This window comes from Pungitius pungitius, chromosome 10 (genome assembly GCF_949316345.1).
Source record: "Pungitius pungitius chromosome 10, fPunPun2.1, whole genome shotgun sequence".
Lineage (NCBI taxonomy): Eukaryota > Metazoa > Chordata > Actinopteri > Perciformes > Gasterosteidae > Pungitius > Pungitius pungitius.
The window spans coordinates 4,676,452-4,698,931 of NC_084909.1; the positions used below are offsets into that span (position 1 = coordinate 4,676,452).

Genomic DNA, 22,480 nt, shown 5'->3' on the forward strand with positions numbered 1-22,480 from the left:
GAACTATCTGATCAGTAACTTTACAGTTAAGAGAACACTTCTGGGTCAGCTGTCCCTTTGAAACATGCTTATTATAACCATGCTAACAGTGTGAAGGAATACATGTCCCTAGAGATAGATGAAGCAGTTTGAGGTGTAAAGATGAATGTGAGTACTGCTTCAGAATAAAAGCCTCCCAGTTGATGAGGAGTTTGTAATCTGTGAATCAATCTGAGAGTAAATCCGCTCTCTCTGTTTTTCTCAAGAACCAAATGAAAGTCACTTCGTGTAAGCTGCTTTCAGCGTAGAAGCACAAAATACCTTTTCTCTGCTGAAGATCAAGGGCTTAACTTCCTGTTGGAGGATTTCATCTCGTCTAGATGCTCGAAAGGTGACGAGGAAGGAGAGCACACTGATGGAGACAATGAGAAATACGTTCATCTGATTCATTTGAATGGTTAATAATCTGAAGGTCAACACCAACAGGCTTTTGGAATAAAAAGTTAAAGTATTAAGAAACTAGTTATTTTTCAGTTTTTCCGTCTCTTAAAAAGAAAGAAAAGTGTTGAGCCAATGAATGAGCAGTGATGTCATACTATAACACATACTTCACTATTAAACAGTTGTTAATGTGATGGGGATCTTTTCTCTGCTGCAGTACACCGCTAGATAAATCAGGAAGTAATCAGCCACCAGAAGTTAAGACGGATTTCATTAAAATGCTCCAGTCAGAGGCTTTGGACGATTACAGCATACAGGATCAGGGCCTCACACGGGACATTCTAGACCCTGGGAACATGGACTGAAACAGCTCCAACCTCCAGACACCTCCAGTACATCTGGAGCCCCAAATCCAGGTCCAACCACCAGAACATCTGGAGCCCCGAAACCAAGCCCAACCTGGAGCCACTACAAGATATTGTGTTACCTCAAAACCAGTTCCAATCTACACCCACTTCCAGAACATCTGAGCCCAAAATCCAGGTCCAAACTTCAGACAACCCAGAAGATCTGGAGCCCCAGAAACCAGGTTCAATCTTCACCCACCTCCAGAACATTTGGAGCTTCAACACCTGGTAAAATCTTCAGCTAAACCAGGAGGAAGCAGATGGTGAGGGAGAAGAGGCTATGGATGAGTAAAGTGAAGACCAAGAAAAATAAAGTTGTCCTTCAGTTACGTCTTCACTTTTAGTCAAATATAATTTATATAATTCACAATTTTTAAATGAACGTTTTAGATTTTATTTAAGATCATGATCATTCAGAACTCAAATTTAAGTGTAAAATCATGAATAATTTGTTTAATTGATTATGGGTTATTGACTTGAGTTTCTTTGTATTTTATATTGATTTCGCAATAAAAAATAGGAAATAAAGAATATTTTGTCATCCAGGATGTAAGCATTACAGGTAGTTGAACCCAAAAGTACAACTCGGAAACAGAAATGCAAGTAAAGTTCTTTACTCGTGTTCAGGGAGGGTCAAAACCGGGATATCAGTCCAACGGGCAAACAAATTCAAAAAGGGGGCCCGCAAAAAGCCTAGGTCGAGTAGTCAGGCAAACACAGAACAGATCAGGAATAAACTCAAGCTTCTGAGCTTGGCAGCAACACACAAGACCATCTGGCAGAGGGCAAGTGTGGGTACAAAAAATAGTGAGGGACTAATGAGGGAATGTGCCGCAGGTGGGAAGGGCATGAGGACCAGGTGAAGGGAATGAGAGATGATCTTGTGTTGATGACAGGAACTGGAATGACAGGAGAGTTCATTGACAAAAACTAGAAAGACTGATAATTGGTGACACAGGAATATTTTTCTTCTAGTTAGTCTGATAGTTGTGATGATTGGAATGAAAACAATGATCAGGTGTCTCCCGTGTTTCCACGTAAATTTGTATCCACAGCTCTGCTGAGCCCTGAGAGGCGTCTGAGGGGAAGCTGTGCCCTGATCTCAGGTCTGCAGGTAGCTAACGCTGACCTGCAGCCGCTCCAATTCTGTTTGCGTTGGCAGGTCAGGACTCACAGAGGCCACAAAGTTTCCACTGAGACCAGGTTCAGGAGGGATGATGAGGAGGTGACGCACAAAACACAGGGGTTGTGTAAATACCATCAGCAACCTCTCCAGCTGCTCAGATCTCACTTCTATTGTTCAACTGTCGGCATCATGTTAGTCACACAGAGTCCTCCAGTCTGTCTGTGGAGGAATCTGACCTGAGGTCTGTGGAGGGAATCTGAGGAATTTTCCCAGTGACTTCCTGTGAGGACCTGATGGTAGACGTGTTTAATCACAGCTCTCTGAGTCTAATCGTCTTCACACAGCGTTCTCGTGCTAATTTGAAGATTAATCTGGTTGATTGACAGAGTGTCAGAACCTCAGAATAACTCTGCCTGGATTATTAAAGATTATGTTGTAATTCCACTTTTAATCTGTAGCGCTTCTTTGAGATTGGAGAAACTCACTCTGTGATGAAGTGTGAGTGATGAAGAGAGATGAGGAGGGACATCCTGCTGCTGTCGAGAGAAACCTTCTCCTTGCATCATCTGATGCTGTAAAGAGAAACCATCCGAGTGGATACGAGAAGTAAAATTAGATTTAATTTGTCTTAATTTGTAAAGTGTCCCCTCTCTGAACCCCTCACTTTACTAAACAGTCCCCTCTCTTAACTGCCATGTCTCTAAAACTGTCCGGTCTCTGAACAGTCACTAATCTTCAATACTGTACAATAGGAACTGTCCCCTTCCTTCTCTAAGCTGTCCTCTCACTGAACTGCCGCCCTCTCAAAGGGTCTGTGTGAGTCCCCCTTAGCATTTATAGAAATGTATATGTATTTAAATAAATGTTTTATTTAGATCCTCCTTGGAAACCGTTAGATCAGCATTAGGACTGGATGCATTTAGGTGTGCGGTGAACATAGTAAATCACAGCTCTGATCCGTCTGCTGATCTGAAGTCATCTGTGGCCGCTGTGGCTTCATTCTCCTCATTTGTTATCTGTCCCAACATCTTCATCGAGTCGATGATCCTGACCCAATTAGCAGGTGCCTTGCAGGCGAGGAGGGAGGCATCATGGTCCAGCTCCCAGATCTTGGAATGCCCCCACCGCTCAGGAAAATAAATGCTAATTCATTATCATTGGCATCTTCAGCTTCACATTAAGCACCCTGCAGGCTGCGAGACTCCTGGCACTACACGCTAGAGTGCTAATCGTCCACGCGGTAAACCACACGGTAGAGTCCTGATCCTTAGACACCTGTTCCCAGAGTAATTTTCTTTTCGACATGTTCTCTAACCTCTTTCCTTTGACCCACTTCCTGTTCTCTGGTTATTTTCTTTAACCCACTTCATGTTGTCAGGTTCTTTCCTTTGGGACACTTCCTGTTCCGATAATAATGATAATTATTCGTAATAACGTGCCAGGGCGTATGAGCGTCAGGACGGAGGCTAATGAGGTGGAGCAATATTCAGGCCCAGGATGACATTTGGCAGGCCAAGATGTCGGCCATCAGGTTCTGTTACCCGTCTGCGTCCTCCGAGGTGACGGATCCGTAGTGATGCTGACCTTATTACCCAAAGCCCTCCAGACACATAAGTGATCCATTTAGAGGCTTTTATGTGGAATACTTTAAATTCAGCTCCATTCAGATTCATGTACATACACACATACATGAGTAAAGGATTAATACGAAGTAAAGTGAGCCTGCTAATGATGTATTATTTCTTGTTTGGATAATAGATACATTTCTTAGCAAATAACCAGACATTTACTACATCATCGAAACAGATCAGAATTTAAAGAAAACACTGATCCCTAATTGCGAGGAATCTGACTACACAAGCACAAGTATACACATACTTCCATATACATGTATACTCTATATGTACATAATTCTCTCTGTAGTCTCTTGGGCTTTGGGTCTTTGGTGGTTTTGTAGTTCCTCCACCAGATGTATCAAGTAGCAGGACTAGGAACAATGTAATGAGAGGCACTTAGACTGGCTTCAGTGGTTCCAGAGTCTCTGTGAAGGACCAGAGTCTCACTGATCGAAAAGTCTCTGACGGACCGTTCTTCCAAGAGGATCCGGTGAGAACCAGGTCTGGATCTTGTGTCCTGCTCCAACCAGAGGGCTCATTTGAAGATTCATCCATCAGATGTCTCAAGCAGCAGGACTGGAACGATGGGAATGAGTGGCAGAGACTGGCTTTAGTGGTTCCAGACTGTCACTCAATATCACCAGTGTCTGTGCAGGAGCAGAATGTCTTTGATAGACCAGTAACCTGCTGGGTCCTGATCCAGCCCGCCCTCCTCAGTTGTGTGTCAGCTTCTGTCTCTCTGGATCAACAGTCTGAACTTACTTCATCCTCTGGCCTGAGGTAAGTTGTTATCACAGAGTGGTTAGTTTTCTCCTTGGCTACAGGGGCTGAATCACTGACTGAAGGCCAGTGGCTCGGACATCTTCAAGCAGCGAGAGTCAGACTGACCAATGATCCGCTTTCTGTCTTTGTGCTGTTTTAACAAACCTAAAGTTATTACTTCTGAATGTCGGCGAGTATTTCTTATAGTTGCAGTTGGGTTTCATAAAACGTCTGCTCTTGTTTGACTGATGACTTTATTGGACTTAAGACAAGTAGATGACATATTTTGGTTGAAATGTTCCAGCGACAGGCCAGAGCCATCCAGAGCTAATGGAGGCCGAGCAGTGTGTTCAGGGACACCTGGTTGACAGCAGAGCCTCATAGTGCCCCTTCAGGGACGTCCAGGAGTAGGAGGAGGTGTCTACCTGCAGAGGAAAAGAATGTAAAGTTATTGATGTTCTCAAACGAGCTCAACATGTTGGGGGACATTTGGTACAGCATATTAGCTCCACTTAGCTTCTAGAGAGAGGAGGTAACTCTGAGCTAAACGTTTCCCTTGCTTGTCCCGATGCATTATGGGAAGCGTAGTGGGTTACCTTGACGACGTGTCTTCGGACGATGTCTGGCCTTCTGCAGAGTCGCTGCAGCTGTTTAAACAGCTGCTCAGGTGTGGAGTACAGGTACTCTGCTGCATTGGAGAGCAGTGAAGGAGAGTAGTGAAGAAGTGACCCGGGGCAGAAGCTCTTTGGTGTCACTTAAAAAAGAAAAGGTTGTATTACCTGGAAATATCTCTGGGTAGACTAAGGCCTTGGGACACAGTGGATAACAACCACAGTGGACGGCTTCCAGCCTGTAAAACATCCCATACCGTCACATAAATATTCTTCATGCAAGTTATTGGGTTCAGGTTCATGGTATCTTCTGGTTCACAGCAGCTTATTTGATGAAATTGCACTTTCTTGTTTCTTGCTGTTCTGAGTTTGCATCTCTATGGTTGAAATGCACTTATTGTTAGTCGCTTTGGATAAAAGCGTCAGTTAAATGACATGTGATGTAAAGTCATGTAATGATCATTTTATTTATATTAGGATTAGTTATTAAAGCTTTATATTATTTACACTATACAGTATTTGCTCAAATAAAAGTTATTTTGTTGTACAGCTTCACATACAATAATACTGGAGCTACCAACATGAATCAGGTGCATATCTGAGATCAGTGCTGCAGGCCGACACTCACAGGGCCGTGACTCACAAGGTTCACAGAGCGGAGCGTGTCATTGGTTGTTGGGCCTGTGACTGCTGCAGAGTAAGCTGACTGAAGTTTGAGTGAAGTGTGGTTCACAGAGTGAACACACCTGCAGGTTCCTACCAGGTCTCAGTAAAGACCACCTTGATGTGATGACATCAATGAAGCAGAGAGTTCACGTGTGTGTATGTATGTGTGTAAAGCATTATATATATATATATATATATATATATATATATAAACACACACATTCACACACATTCACGACCGTTCAAATGCTTGTCAACAAAAATTTGCTAATCAGCCAATCACATGGCAGATAACTTGCTGAAAGTCAAAGTGAGCATCAGAAAGGGGAAGAAAGAGGATTGAAGAGACTTTAACGTGGACGGTTGTTGGTGCAGACGGGCTGGTCTGAGTACGTCACAAACTGCTCATCTACTGGGATTTAAACACACAACCATCTCGGGTTCACAGAGGATGGTCCCAAAGAGAGGAAATATCCAGCGAGCACCAGTTGATGCGAGTGGTCTTGTACCCATTTCTTAGTACCCATTGAGCATGCAGCCTACCTGAGTGTTGTTGATCATGCCCATCCCTTAATGACTATAGTGTACCATCTTCTAATGGATGATGCACCATGTCACAAAGCTCATATCATCAGACTGGTGTTTTGAACATGATGATGAGTTCACTGTACTCCAATGGCCTCTTAAGTCACCACATCAATCCAATAAAGCACCTTTGGATGTGGTATAACGGGAGATTCTCATCATAGATGTGAAGCCGACAAAACTGCAGCAACTACGTGATGTTATCATGTCAACATGGACCAACACCTTTGAGATATATCTATATATTATATATTCAATGTGCCTAACCGTCTTTCTTAATAGAGACAGCAACACTAAAACATACATGGCGACTCCAAAGAACTCATGGCTTGCGGTGGAGACGACTACGTCGGCCTGGAGCAGAACCTCCAGGTAAGCTCCTCTGGGCAGGAACCCCCAGTTCAGGATGTGAGGGTCCAGTCGGAGTCTGGCCTCTGAGAAGATCCCTGCACGAACACCACAGAAGAAGACGGAAGCAGATGATGAAACTCTCCTTCATGTGAGAATTTTTTATTAATATTATGTATTTTTATTTTTGTTATCATTATTATCAATATTTTACTATTTCTCTTATTTTAAATTTTTTATTTATTGTGATTTTTAAAATCAATATTATGATTTAATTATGGCAATAATTCATTATCTTTCGTATTATTATAATTTGTCCTTTAAGTAGTATTTTCTAAGTCTGATACTATAATAATAAGAAAAGTAAAGAATGAGTTGAAAATTATGTTATAAACCATAACTTAATAAAAATAATGTAAAAGTTTGTTCCGTCTGAAGATAAATAACAATAAATCAGCCTGACGTTTCTGAATGCGGAACAGAATAAAAGGTTACTGTTGACCCTAAACAATACTTTGACCCTATTAACTAAATAAAAGGCCATTGGAATGGGCCTAATGGGATTAAGTCCTCAGGCTCCATAAAAATAATCACACAATCCGAATGTGGATTTACAGTCAGTGTGTTTATGAAGCTGTAAAACGTAACGGTTCAATATCTCAGAGTGGGTTCATTACCTAAACACCCACACGCAGATTATAGCATCATCAGCTGATGATACAGAGTGTTTTATCAATTAAAGCCTTCGACCTTCACATCGTTCTGTGTGTGTGTGTGTGTGTGTGTGTGTGTGTGTGTGTGTGTGTGTACCTGGGACTTCACTGAAGTTCTCTCCGAGCACCGACAGATTAAAGTCAACTTCTTTTTCTTTCAGTTTCATCAAAGTGGAGAAAAACAGTTCAGGATTTTTATCGTGTTCCCTGAAACACACACAACAAAGTATGTTGTGTTCAAGATAATGTACATAGATACATGTGTGTGTGTTAGAATTATTGATACAAAATATTGTGTAACATTTTAGATGATTTAATGGTGTTAAAGTAAAAGGTTAAAGGTAGTAATTATACATAAAATTTGACACGTAGATACTTCACATGTATGAATTAAAATTAATTAGGATTTGGTACACACAGTGTGTTCTTCTATAATACAGACACATTATACACTAGTATTTATACTAGCATTGTGTATACCAGTATAATACAAGCACACTCATCTATTATGCTGCTCATGTGCAGTCATATGAAGTGCTGCGGTTATTCAAATAAGCTACAGTATCAACACAATTTTGTATTATAAATCGTATCATGTTGGAGCCATATTCTGTGTTTCTGTTACAAACATTGTGTAATGTATTTGTATGAATAATGTGTATTCCCTTTCATATGTCTGAAATAATAACTTTCCTTATGGTTTATTAGATTGAGAGTGGTGAGAATAGGGGGCGGGACCAAGACGTGAGGCTTCATTTGTACTCAACGGGGCATCTGAACAGTCTTTGACCTCACGTTATCCACACTAAAACTATATTATATATTTGGGATGAAGCAAAACAAATAACTTTGAATAAAGGATGTAATGAGAACACGAGTCTGGAGAGTACCGATTTGGAAAGAACGTGTGATGCAGGTCACCACAGTGACCATGAACTTATTTATTAATCTCGTTGAAACTCTCCTGGTGTCTTTTATTGTGAAGGTTCTGATAGGAGATCTGTATGTGTGTTTGTGTTGTTCTTCTTCATTGGTATCAGTGACTGCAGCAGTCACCATGTAATCTGCTCTGACTGAGGAAAACACAGATGGATTATTGCTTTTATTCTGATAATCTTCTTGCCCGGTTTGTGTTTTAATCTGTGTGTGGCCTGGATCCTCAGATTACAGCTTGTCTTATTGCTGCTGCTGCTTCTGGGGGGGGGGGGAGAACAGCTGTTTCAGGTGCATCAGGTTCTGTGCAACCCGAAGTAGTCTCTTATTTTACTAGTCGTATTAATAACAAAATATCAGTTTACCGCCAAAGAATAAACCCATAGTAACTAATTTATTATTGTTTATTATCAAAGAATGGAACCCTTCAAATTAGAGTATATTTCATTTTGGAATGTGCACATTAAAGTTCATTATATTTACATTTTTCCCAGCAAAGTATATTTTATTGACATTATCTGTCCAATGACCCCTCTGTTTCCCACTGAGCATGCTCAGTCCTCTTCATGCTAATGAGCTCTGTATCAACCATCACACCAACATCTTCACATTAAAAGCCTACCAGTCAAAGGAATTACTCAACCCTTTTAATGTGAAAATTCTGCAGAACTTGGTTTAATTGACAGCAATTTAACACCAGTAACAAAACAAACCAGTCAAACATGTATATATCATATAAATAAATGTGACTCACCACCTGTGAGGCCACACAATGTGAAGAGGTTTCATCTGGTCTCCAGGGTCCCTCTTACTAACTGGTCTCTGGTCTGTTCTGGACTCGTGTGGATCCTCCTGCTGGTTCCCCAATGATGGAAACTCTCCACTAAACACAGTGTTGATAACAGGGATCAACACCAACGATGCAACTTGATGGTCTGAAGATTTGACCCTTTTGAATGTAGTGGTGTACAGTCTGAAGGAGGCGCTGCTCCCTCTAAACCTGCAGTACTGTCCTTTTAAATCAGATGGGTTCAGCCTGCTTAGACTGCAACCACCTGCAGGTACTTATAGTAGGATAACATAGTACTTAGAGTAGGATAACATTAGTTATAGTAGGATAACATAGTACTTCTTAAAGCAATAATGTACTTGAGGCAGTACTTTATCGTCCAATAATGTAACAGTTCAAGGGTGTACATTATTGGAGGGAACCCTCGAACATATTATAGAAGATAAAGTAGTGCCTCAAGTACCTTGTTGCTTTTATAACACGGTTACCAGCAACATAAATAGTAAGTAAATAGCTGCCTTTCAGCACAAAATAGTTGCAGCCACCAAACGTTTTGTGTCACATGTCATCAGTCTAGAGACAAATATTCCCCTATGTTCATGTAAATAGCATTGGGTCCCTCACCACCTCATTCATTCACATCATGACTCCACCTTAATGTCCGGTTGTGAAAGCTCCCCTTTTCCTCAAAACGATCATTTGGGGGATTTGGGTTTTTTGGCAATTGCCACCGAGCTAAAAGCTAAAATATATATACTAAAATATATAAGCTAAAATATATATACTAATGGTCGCACAAAATCTAACTTATAACATTACTTATACAGTACTTAGAGTAGGATAACAGAGTACTTAAAGTAGGATAACATAGTAGTTAGAGTAGGATAACAGTAGTTATAGTAGGATACCATATTACTTAGAGTAGGATAACAGTAGTTATAGTAGGATACCATATTACTTAGAGTAGGATAAAAGTAGTTATAGTAGGATACCATATTACTTAGAGTAGGATAACAGTAGTTATAGTAGGATAACAGAGTACTTATAGTAGGATAACAGTAGTTATAGTAGGATACCATATTACTTAGAGTAGGATAACAGTAGTTATAGTAGGATAACAGAGTACTTATAGTAGGATAACAGTAGTTATAGTAGGATACCATATTACTTAGAGTAGGATAACAGAGTACTTATAGTAGGATAACAGAGTACTTATAGTAGGATAACAGTAGTTATAGTAGGATAACAGAGTACTTATAGTAGGATAACAGTAGTTATAGTAGGATAACAGAGTACTTATAGTAGGATAACAGTAGTTATAGTAGGATAACATAGTACTTAGAGTAGGATAACAGAGAAGTTAAGAACTGACTCTGGAGCTTTTTGTTCCATCTCTCCCTCCTCTCCTCCTCTGTTCTATAAGCTCTCCCCTCAACTGACTCCTCTCAACTCTGTCGTCCTCCCTCGACTCTCGTGCTGTTACAACACGGCAAATCCCTGTGGCTGTCTGAACCTACTACCTCAAAACCCCCAGTCCAATCCCCCACCTTCTTCTTCCGGGATACTGTCAGAATAGCTGACATATGCTCCTCTATCTGTAACCCACCTCCTTCCACCTGTGTCCCACCGACTTCCCCTCTATCGCCCTCGCTTTCCTTGTTCACCTCTGTCTCCTAAGTTCTTACCTTAGTAACCTCTGCCCGTCCCACCACCTGCCCTCTTGACCCCATTCCCACCCATATTCTTCAGTCTATCGCTCCTGACCTTCTTCCTTTCCTCACCTGTCTCATTAACAATGCTCTGTTATCTGGCTTTTTACCGAATCTCTGAAGGAGACAAGAGTTAACCCACTCCTGAAGAAACCCACCCTCAACCCTCAAATAATAACTACAGACCGGTCTCTCTTCTTTTCTTTCTGTAGCAGGATAACAGAGTAGTTATAGTAGGATAACAGAGAGTACTTATACTCCGATACTTGTTATAGTATACTATAACAGAGAGTATGCATATGACAGTATAGTATTAATACCAGCAAAGAGTATTGACAGCAGTATTAGTACATCACCTCCCAATCTGAGCTTCATCAGGCATCTCTTCCGGGCTGCTGACGACTTTATACTCGACCTTTGGCCTGAAAACCAACAACAGAAAGTTTTACGTCATCAAAACTTGGATTTAGTCCTAAAGCAGGAACTGCAGCTTCCAACAGCCATGAAGGTCCCTGAAACTACTGCAGCTTCACTGCTGAACACTGATCTGAAAGAGAGGAATTGACTTGGAATCACCCGAGTCCCACTGAACCCAAAGCATTCTGGGTAATTATTTCCATCAAGTTCAAAGAACTAAGGTTCTCAGCTGGAGACGTGTTCCGTCTCTGAGCTAAAGTTTGATCACAATATATCAAACTAAAGTCATTCAGGTGTTGCTGGTTGGTGATATGCATGCTGGGATACGTGTCCAAAGCCTCCTCGTGAAGGGGGAACGGGGCGGTGCTCTGATGATTTGTCACCATCAGAATGCGTTAGAGAACATGCAGTAGCACTCTGATCAGGATTAATGTGATCCTCCTCAGCACCAGCTGACCCCCAGCTGCACTCAGAAGAACACAGGCTCATGGGAGAAAGAGTCACCCGCCAGTCCACATTGATGTGGTCTGACTCGGCGTGATGGATGAAGGTCTAAGTGAAGCCTTCTTTCTGCCGGCTCAGTTCAATGGCTATTAAATTACAGAAGATGGATGGATGGAGACCCCAGCCCAAAGAAATGTCCCGGTCCTGCTCCCCTGGACATCAGAGGACTGATGGGTCCGACAGCAAACCTTCAGTTTGAGCTATTGAAGAAAGGGAAACTGAGGTCTGAAGTTATCATCTGATGAAATGTTAAAATATATAAAGAATCTTCTTTGAGAAATGACAGCAAAACGTAAACTATATGGAAATGAAGGAATTTCAGTAATTGAGTTTGCTCAAGAGTTTCAGAATTTAAAAGAGGAGTTATTGTTTAAGGGATGTAAACATTCAACACAATTCAGATAATAGTTGCTCATCTTCCTCCTTCCATCCTGTGATCAAAATATTGGTAATTTAAGTCAAGGATCACATACACACACGTTTCTATTAACAACAAACACTGACAACTTAGTCACTTATAAGTGAAATCAGACTGAAATAAAATTATACAAAAAAGATCTATATAGACACATGTGCCTATATAAAGCTATTGGCTGGATGGTGATGTGTTCCTCAGAGGGGTAAAGCCAGGTGTGGGCTGATCTCAGAGCTGCTGATCTTGATTGTCTAAAACCATTAGATTTACTTTAAAGAGAATGGATGTTTGTCATCACTGATTATGACATTATTCAAAATGAAGGATACATTCTAAACCCCCTCTAATTAACAAAGAGTGGACCAGTTTAAAGACACCAGAAGATTATTATTACTAAACTGCTTACTTTTGTCTGGTTATTCCTACAATCAGATTATTGGTTGCTTGTGAAATCTATTGGTTGATTGATATGTTAACAGGTAATAAAGAAACATTTAAAAACTGTCCCTTTAACTGACATAACAGATCAATAATGATTATTGGTTCATTTTCATAAATGAGTTAACATCATGATGCGATCTCATTGACCTGCTGACGTCAGGGAACTGGATCGGGTAGTACAGAACCAGGCACTTTGGCCGGATCAGCTGGTCCAGGTCTTTGGGTCGGTGGTCTGGTATCTTCTTCATGAAGGAGGAGATGGAGGAGAGGAAGGAGTCCATGTTGAAGACGGAGTTAAACACCACCACGTCCGACACCAGGCTGCAGTAGAGCAATAGAAAGTGGTGAATAATAACAATACTTAAAGCTGTAAGCATGTCGGGGGGGGGGGCACACTGAACACATTGAATAAGTCATGTCCAGTCATGTCGGTCACAGCCAACTTGACCAATTGATTCATTATTCTCAAGACAATTCTGCTGATATGGACACAAACGTTTATAATCACTTTTAATCACCAAGGTCCTTGGGATCGTTTTGTCAAAATTTGAAGTATAGCGTCAAAAAAGTGCCAACAATAAAGGGAGTATTCACACAAAAAAATGATTTTTTTAGAGCATGGTCCCAAGATACTTTATTTTAAGTCTCCCTGTTTTACATGTCAGAAATCGTCACACTTGTCAAACAGGGATACGGGGCTCTGTAATTATAACCTGGGACACTGACATAACTTTTCAAGATTTTTTGAGTTTGCCAAGGCACCCAAATAGTTGCTTTAACTTTCATGCGACTGTCTTTTCAAAAACTCCCAATATTCCCCATGAACAATTATTAATTATCTGCAGACAGCTGAGTTTGAGTAGATGAGAGGGCTAGCAGTAGCTCGTCACAATGTAAAAAGTGTGCATTTCCCTATTCCAATAGGTGGCACTACAATTTTTTGAAAAATCAAATACTTTGAGGCCTACACAATGATGAAGAAATATTGGCTAGAATAAAAAATGTTGCTTGGAGATATAAACATGTTACATTCTCAAGAAAATCCACCAAAATGGATGCCAGGCTAGTTGCATGAAAACTCTTTTGATTTTGATAACTTTTGACCACACAGGTGTCAGGATCAATTGATTGGTCCATAACTTTGAGGAAAATTGAGATGCCAAGAAGCTTTTAATAACTTTAGATGGCATTGAACCAATAGTAATTTCATAACTAACTAGAAACTATACACAGCCACAACTACATTACACATACAACATTATATATATATATATATAGCATGAGCTATATTAAGGGTGAGCACCTCTCTATTGAGGTAATAAGATATGATGGTATATGGTAATTTAGGCCTCTGAAGGCGAGGACAGTGAATTTCAACTTATTCTGGATTTTAAAGGGAAGTACCAGCACACTGCTGTAACTTCACCACTCAGCTGCTACACTTCACACCGTCTGGAACGGTCAATTAGTCTTTGGTGAGATGTAGACACACCTGGGTGGAAATGTGCTCTTCCCTAAGAGAACCGTTGCAGCTTTGATGCCAAACACTGACGCACTGAGCTTCAGGTGGCTCATCTGTGTCTCGTCTTAATGAAATGAGCGCGTTGTGGCTTCCATCCAATCAGATTCTCTTAATGATCAGCTGTTACTTAATGCTGCAGTAATGACATTAGGGGACTGAGACTTATTCACATGCTGCCCTGCAGATCAACAACAATCAGTCTTCTGCTCTTTAGTGTTAGTGTGATTAATGACAAGTCAATCTACTTTGATCTCACAGAGCAGCACATCAGAAGAGCTCTTTAACAAATCATGAGCAGAAAGACTTGCTCACTAAGAAAAACGTTTCAGCCCAGGAAAACTAACTGTAAGAGGCTCTCATTTCATCGATATATCGAGTTTGAAAAAGATTGCATTTTGTCATTTCTAGTACTTATGTGATGAACCTCAAGCAGCACTCACATCTCAGAAGATCAGAATATGACTTTTAACTAACAGTAATACAGATTCCTCCATGGAGGTAGATGGATGGATGAGAGAATTTGTGAGTGGACGCAGGGCCGGATGATACTACGACCATTCCATGTTACCCTTCTGATATACATTATAGGTACACTATGCTGTATGTATTATACTGTACATTTAGATTTGATAAATGTACTACAGGCGATATAATGATCTCAGAATTTCTATACATTTTTATTAACTTAAACTCCAACAACAAATGAATGAGCTTATCTTTTAAAAGATACATTAGAAAGCACAGACCTTAATCAAACTAGAATTTGAAATACTTAAAATAAATAAAATGCAGGCATACAAATGTGCTATGAGTGCAAAAGTGCAATAAACAATACATATAAACAAACTTGCTGCAAATGTTCTGGACTATTCTCATAACTTCGTCTCAGTTTTTCCAGTTATTAAGTCCACTGCTGATCAGGTTAAAGCTTTTCATTGAGAAGAACTTGCAGCAGAAGCAGTAAAGACTATTTTTGTCCTTTGAGTAAACCAACCAGCTTCTCCTAATTTGTTCTGCGTTCACTAACTAAAAATAGTTTTGAAGGCAACTTGTTGTTGTTGTTGGTATGATGTGGTCCCCTACTGACTAATTCAGTCCTCACTGTCAGACAGGGTTTGCCAGTCAGCTGATCAATCGGACCAGCAGAACTTGCTGTAGTGTCTGCAGGCTGTAGTGCAGAATCAGGGGGGAGGGGGGGGGGGGGGGGGGTTGTGTCTGTTGCTCTTTCACCTGAAGGCAAATACATACAATTGATGTTCATCAATTAATACAGATACATTATAGCAATAGGTCAAGTCATTTTTTTCTTTTAACAAGATCAGTGGTGTTTAATAGAGTAAACAATTATTCAAACATTTGAATTATATAAATCATTGTTTTGTACGCTTTTACGTGTAAAGTCAAATAAAGATGATTAAATATACTAGCTGCTGTGCAGGTGTGATCCTACATGTCTCTTCACCTGCAGCTGGATTTAAGCACAAAGAATAACCAGATCAGTGGAGTTTTTCAAAATGATTATAACGAGAATGAGGTTGAAAGTCGTTTACAATGAAGTGTGAGGTTATGTTTTGAGTGAATTTACATAATCTTGAACTATTACAGATGTTTAGGGCTTTATTAATATCCATTTACAGACGGTTACTTCTTCTGGTATAACAAAAACTTACATTGGACTGATCTCTGGTGGGGACGAGGTGTGACCACCTGGTGACGTGCTGTAGCCAGAACAACCTGGTGCACAACACTCTGAAGACAGTGGAGATGGTCGTGCATTTTTGGAAGTACGCACCCCCCCACCTTCCCCCCTCACCCTGTGTGCCTCCCCCGTCTGTTTGTGTCCCTTTCCATCTGGCAACTTAACGGCACGGCACACAAATAGCTTCTTCCCGTCGGCAGTGGGGCTCAGTAACTTAGCCGGGTGCCCCACTGACTTATTTATATTTTATTTTTACCAAGTTAAATTGTAAATTTAACTTGCCATTTTCTTGCACTATAATGTCTTATCTGTTCAATATTATGCACCCTTGTATGTCTACCATATTTTGGAAATAAATGTTTGCTGATTCAGGCTCTTGTCATCTCCTGGACTATTGTAACTCTCTCCTGGCAGGTCTCCCTGCTCCATTCCACCTCTGCAGCTCATCCAGAATGCAGCAGCTGGACTGCTCTTTAACCTTCCTAAATTCTCTAAACATTGGTGCTCACGTAGCATGCTGTGAATGGATGGGGTCCAGTCTCCATCCAGGACATGGTCAAACCCTCCATCCCAACATCAAGCTGCTTGTTCCTCCCTCATTGAGAGCAAAACACTCGACTAGATCACGACTCTTTGCTGTCCTGCTCCTAAATGGTGGAAGGAGCTCTGTGATGACATCAGGACCACAGAGAGCCTTTACATCTTCAGACTAAAGACACACCTCTTCAGACTCTACCTCCACTAAAACACTGTAGACCTTAAACTGGACTTATAATGGCTCTTATCTATAACTAGTTGTAAATCAGCTTATTTGATGAAATTGCACTTTCTTGTTTCTTGCTGTTCTGAGTTTGTATCTCTATGGTTGAAATGCACTCATTGCAAGTCGCTTTGGATAAAAGCGTCAGCTAAATGACATGTGATGTAATAAATGGTAGATGGATGATCAAGTGGTTGGTGGATGGATGGATAGATTGCTGAATGGGCAGATGGATGAACAAGTGGATGGATGGGGGATGGACGGATGAATGAGTGGATGGTTGGGTGGATGAAACATGAGTGGGTGGGTGGACAGACGGATGATGAACCCACACACACACATTGTTAGTGTTTACCATGAGAGGACCTGGTTGTATCCGTACTGGAAGTCTCTCTCCTGGTCTTTGCGGACCGGATAAACCAGCTGGTTCTCGTGGAAGTACAGAACCTTCTTTAGGTGAGCCAGATCTGGCCTGAGGGCCACCAGCTCACACAGGTTTAGGACTGAACTGCTGAACAGGACTCTGGAGAAAAACACACAAATAATAATAACAAATAATTAATAATACTGTTCCGGGATCCAGGACTGTCATGATTATCAATATATTGACTTATCGCATTATATATAGAATATATTATATACATGTATCTTTACATTAAAATGAACATCACCAACATTTTAGTGGATCGCGCTGCGTCGGTCTTGCTTTGTTTGTCCAAAGCGGCGGCGGTGCTTAGGCAAGACGCACACGCACTTTTCCAGTAAACAGATTTTATCAAACCCTCCGCCATCGCACCAAGCTCCGTGTGCCTTGCACTTATTATTTGTTTTATTTGGGAATTTATTTTAAGATTTTCTAGTGTCTAAATAGTCTGAAAAATAATCCGTTCTTTGATCTCTGAAAGAGCGTACTTGCATTATTTGCTATTATATCATATTGTCATTATGTAATCAGATGCATTTAACGGTCCAACAATTACAATAATATTGCAAATAATTTTAGTGCAATATATGGCACAACAAAAAATAGTTATCGAGACAGCCCAAAGCAGGACGTCCTGATACCTTTTACTTTAAGGACTCTACATTCCATGTCATTTAGCTGATGCTTTTATCCAAAACGACTTCCAATAAGTGCGTTTCAACCATAAGGCTACAGAAGAACAAGAAACAGGAAAACAAGAAAGTGCAATTTCTCATCTATCTGATGGCAGTTTACTCCTCATTAATAATGTAACATCACCTTTTCACTTAATAAGCTTTGTCATAGTTCATCGGTGGTTTTGGCATCATCACATTTTGATAATCTCTAGTAAGCCAGTGAGGTTTGCCGGATGCAAACTCAACATAAAAGGCAGGTTTGGCTTAGATTAAACCGTATTATCATTGCACAGAGTACAAGTATTGACAACAAAATGCGGCTCAGCATCTGACCAAAAGTGCACAGAAAGGGATCATCACTTTTTGTTTGAATTATAAAAGAGAAGAGTCCAATGCAGATATAATATACAGTGAGTATTTATACACACACACACACACACATATAAATACATATAAACACTATGTATAAACAGTCAATATGAACACATTAAAGGTAGACTGTAGACATTACAGTGCAAGTGGGATTGGGGAAGTGTGTGTGGGATGATGGAGAGGTGGTTAGGGGCTGTCAACGTGGACTCTACATTGTTACTTGCGTGGCTCTTACCTGTGTGAGGGGCAGGTGGGGAGGGTCTGGCTGAAGTGCAGCGCTGCCGTTCGGGCCCTCCAGTGCCATTTCTTGGCGGGCAGCGTGAAGACGGAGCAGCCGCTGATGTTCTGCTGAAGCAGGTCGATCAGCTGCTTGTGAGAGCCGCCGTAGAACGGTTCCACCAGCAGAACCCTGGGACCCTGAGAGAGACAGAAGAGAGGCATTACTTATGTTACTGTTAAAAATATATACATTTAAATATGTTGATCTGCAGCAGTATGTGAATATGGTGAAAATGTCCAATTAATCAGACAACAGAATATGAATGTGCAACTATTTCATGCAAACAAAAATAAAATGTCAAAAACGCAGAAATGATTGTGTTCCATAGAAAAGTGAATGTATGGGGTGTTAAATTGCTGATATGTCGACATATGACCCTGTGGTTCCCAACCTGAGGGGCGGGACGCCTAAGGGGTCTGCAGATAACAAATACAAACGTCGATTCCAGTGTCCTGATGGAGGAGGAGGAGCTGAGAGATGGAAAGCTATTGTTGCAGAAAGTTAACTCTGCTCCAACGAATCACAATCAATGAAAGAGTCCATTATGGCGGCAGGAGGTGGCGTACGTCTTTCTGTCTGCGTCCATTTAGCGGCCACAAAAGGAGCTAATGCTCGCTAACACCGGGCCCCCAGTCCATATCTGCTGCTCCCATCAGCCTGAGAAAATAAGCTGCCGGGCCGAGGGAGGCGCCGCTCCGCAGGCTGCGTCCACCGATGAGTCCCAGAGAAAGGGGATTGTCTCCATTGTGCTCGGACGAACCTACTTCCCGAACCATGCCAGTGAAGCAGGAAACGTGGCCTGAGCAGGTCCTCCTGGGACTCTCTCTGACCAACACGGGACCCCTCAGGATTTCGAGTTGATGTATAAAATGTATCACATCAGAAATGTTTTCACTGCCTGACTCCCAACATCACAGCGACCACACGATACTGTAGGTCCACGCTCTCTGATGACATCAGGACCACCGAGAGCCTTTAGATCTCCAGACTAAAGACATTCCGTCAGCCTCTCCAAAGCCCTCCAGGAGCCAATTTGGAGGACACATTGGATCTATCCTTTGCGCCCCAGCATTTCCCATCATGCACCGCGGGCTGACGGGGATTTCATTCATTCTTTTAAATGTAACGTTAAGTAATCAAATTCACTAGAATATTTACTGATATAAATGTTATGGTAGAGTATATAACATCACATCTTAGTATATGAAATCACTTGAGTGACGTGACGTTGGTAACCGATGTCGTGTTTTTAAATAAACATAAGACGCGAGAATAAACTGCTCTAGTTATAACGTTAACTCTGTCACGCATCTTATTAGTGAAAAGTCACTTTAATGACTTCACTTTCACACTTTAGAGCAGGGGTCTCAAACTCATTTCAGGGTCGGGCCAGATGTCCACTTCGACCGAACGCGGGTACGGGTACTGCCTGAGTTTACTTTGAATTATGCACCTGAAATTTCACTTTCTAAGTCAGTAACATTACAGAATAAATACACAAAGAAACTGAACTTCCTTCGCTCCTTTTGTTGTGTGATTATAAACTTCACATTTAGTTAAATATATCATGCTCCGGAAGAGAAGCGTGGCTTCCTAAAATAAATGAAATAATAGTACTTTGTACGTTTTTTTTCGTGTTTTAAGGCTTTCATTGTTCAGCAGGTTGCTAGGCAACAGGAGCAGTGGAGGTAAAGCCGATGACGCAAGCAGGCCCCCGTAGGACAGACCGTCCCATGTCAGAGACCTTTTGGTTCAGCCTATGCGGTTGTTGGAGGACCAGCTCAGGTCTACGAAGGCTGAAGGGTGGAGGATAGAAGGATGCAGACTAGAGAGGCTACAAGGGTGCAGACTAGTGACTTTGAGACACAGCTAGTGGGTGGAGCAGCCATGATAATGTCTTATGTTGCTACCTTTCTTGGCCAGGACTCCCTTGAAAAAGCTAATTTTAATCTTCTCAGGACTCTCCTGGTTGAATAGATTTAATAATAGTAATAAGATTATACATAATCCATACTGTTTCAGAGACCAGTTGTCCCTCAATAATAAGTACTCGTTCAGTTATTAATTGATTAATATCGATTGAATTATCAGAGGTATTGGTAATAAGGGGTTGTTCAGTTTCGTTATCTCAGTCTTTATCATTTACATATTTAGGTAAAATTAGTCATTTAAATCAGCTCAGAACATCATCATTATTTATAGTTATTAAGAACATATAATCAGGTGACGTAGGAACTTTTATTCTGGCTGATCAGAGATGATAAATGGGTGTATATTTTTGAATATTTCATGCAACAAATACTTATATACTTAAATACTTAAAGTACTTATCTGATGTATATGATCTATATTGGTGATAAAAAATAAAAGAAGATGTCTTCAGTTTTTATTTAAGTCAAAGTCAATGTGTTAATTGTTGTTAAAAACTAGTATAATTATTAGAAAAGAGAGGAAATCCGGTCAGTCCCATTGTGATAAATACACACTGGAGCATATATACACTAAAGTATAACAATATATGAAAGAATCACATAATAGATAAGTATTACTCATTATATACTAAAGTATTACTATCAATATATTGTATTACTACTAACATTATTCTGTGGTATTACTAACAGTATACTTTGTTTACACATAGTACACTGAGTTTAAGTACATCCAACTCGTCACTGTCTCAACTAAACTAAAAGTACATCTAACCCCACAACGCCCTCAGCTGAAGTAAAAGTACATTAATATTAGTTGTATTTAAGTAAGAGGTCACGTTCATAGTGTAGTGTGTTAGTTCCGTTAGCTTTGTTAGCCCTTTGCTCGTTCAACACGTTAGCTCCGTTAGCTTTTAGCTACTTTAGCTCCGTTAGCTGTTAGCTCTGTAGACCAATCATAGAGCAGAACTGGTGGCAGCACTGTTCCGGTAGTTGACAGAGGCAAACCCAGAGCCCTGGGTTCTCAGCGGACCGAACACTGGTCCGATTTCCCCTCACAGGGATGGCTCATTCCACAGAGACGGGACACTCACCTCTGACTGCATCTAGCCTGCGTCTGCAGTGACGGACCGCTTACGTCATCACGTAACTATTTCACCGGAGGATGGCGGGACCCAATATCAGTCAGTCACTGACATCCCTTATTGTGTGTTTACCTCATCAATTTAAGATTTTTTTTCAGCAGATAATCCAATTAATGTGTATTATAAAGCTATTTGATCTTCATAATACAAATTAATAAGATTCAAGATTTGTATTGTATGTACATGTAAAGTTACTCTGTAGAAGGAAATTCCTCATTCCACATGATTACAATAACACATGACATGAAGTCACAGCAGCAGTTGGTAATAGATCAGTATGTGTATGTGCGTGTGTGTAGTGTGGCTGTTATCAGTTGTGATAATTGCGAGAATATTCCTTTTAGACAAAATAGAATAACAGGAAGCAAAGCTTGAATTTCCCCTTTTCTGCTTCACATTTGGACTTGACAGTCTCTCCAAATTATAATTAAAAAATATACTGTATATATATCCCTGGCTTTCTCAGGGCCGTTCTCCTCACGTGGAGGAGCTCACTGGAAGTTGGAATGTGTATTATTGGGACATGCGTTCATACAAACTTTCTTCTTCTGAATTCTCAGTGTCCTCTACAGAGCCCGGGTCCCCCCTGACTGACTCTTCACTCTCCACATGTACATACACTTTGTTACTTTCACTTGTCACTTTCTGTTGGCTGGTGCACTTTTTATTTCTATTTTTAACATAACTAACCCATAGCATATATTTTATTATATTTTTCTCTTATCCCTGCACTATGTTGTCTGTTGGCCATTGTCTGCTTTCATGCACCCTCCGCCAAGTCAAATTCCTTGTATGTCTGACATATGATGGCAATATGTTTCCTGATTCCTGAACGAGCAGATTGCTAAAAAAATTAAGTATTTATGAAATTCAAAGAGTCCGTGTGTTAGTGCCAAGAAGCCGCTAGCGCTAGCTCCGCTACAAGGAATAATGATTCCTTTTCTTAGTTTTAGTTAACATACATGCTGCAGCGTTCTGGAGCAACTGCTGCTGAGAGCAGGCTGATAATTAGATTACAGTTATCTCGTCTAGGAGTAAGAAATGCATAAACTATTTCTTTGTATTCCTTTGAATCCTAAAGGATGCAAATATAAGGTGAAAAATATAGGTGCAAGGACAGAAACTTGCTGTCCTGGCCTCAAAATGTTGGGAATATGTGGTTTATGAAATATGCGTGCAATATTAACTTTAAAGTCTACATAGTTTAAGT

At 40.6% G+C, this 22,480-nt stretch overlaps 1 protein-coding gene across 1 annotated transcript; it reads right to left on the reverse strand.

Moving 5' to 3' along the window:
- Positions 1–1,459: 1,459 nt before the first annotated feature.
- Positions 1,460–21,299, reverse strand: gtdc1 (glycosyltransferase-like domain containing 1). Its single transcript, XM_037489272.2, has 11 exons — positions 21,220–21,299; positions 18,153–18,334; positions 16,800–16,967; positions 12,611–12,784; positions 11,043–11,108; positions 8,942–9,070; positions 7,352–7,461; positions 6,498–6,639; positions 5,111–5,181; positions 4,928–5,019; positions 1,460–4,756 (listed from the first exon to the last, which is right to left on the reverse strand). The coding sequence occupies exons 1-11, from the start codon at positions 21,229–21,231 to the stop codon at positions 4,682–4,684; spliced, it is 1,221 nt and encodes a 406-aa protein (XP_037345169.2). The 5' UTR covers positions 21,232–21,299; the 3' UTR covers positions 1,460–4,681.
- Between the last annotated feature and the right edge of the window lie 1,181 nt (positions 21,300–22,480).

Coding starts and splice junctions, on each gene's coding strand:
- gtdc1 (XM_037489272.2), bottom strand. Junction 16,968..18,152: donor CCCACCTGCCCCTCACACAG/GTAAGAGCCACG, acceptor GTTTTTCTCCAG/AGTCCTGTTCAGCAGTTCAG. Junction 11,109..12,610: donor CAGTTCCCTGACGTCAGCAG/GTCAATGAGATC, acceptor GTTGGTTTTCAG/GCCAAAGGTCGAGTATAAAG.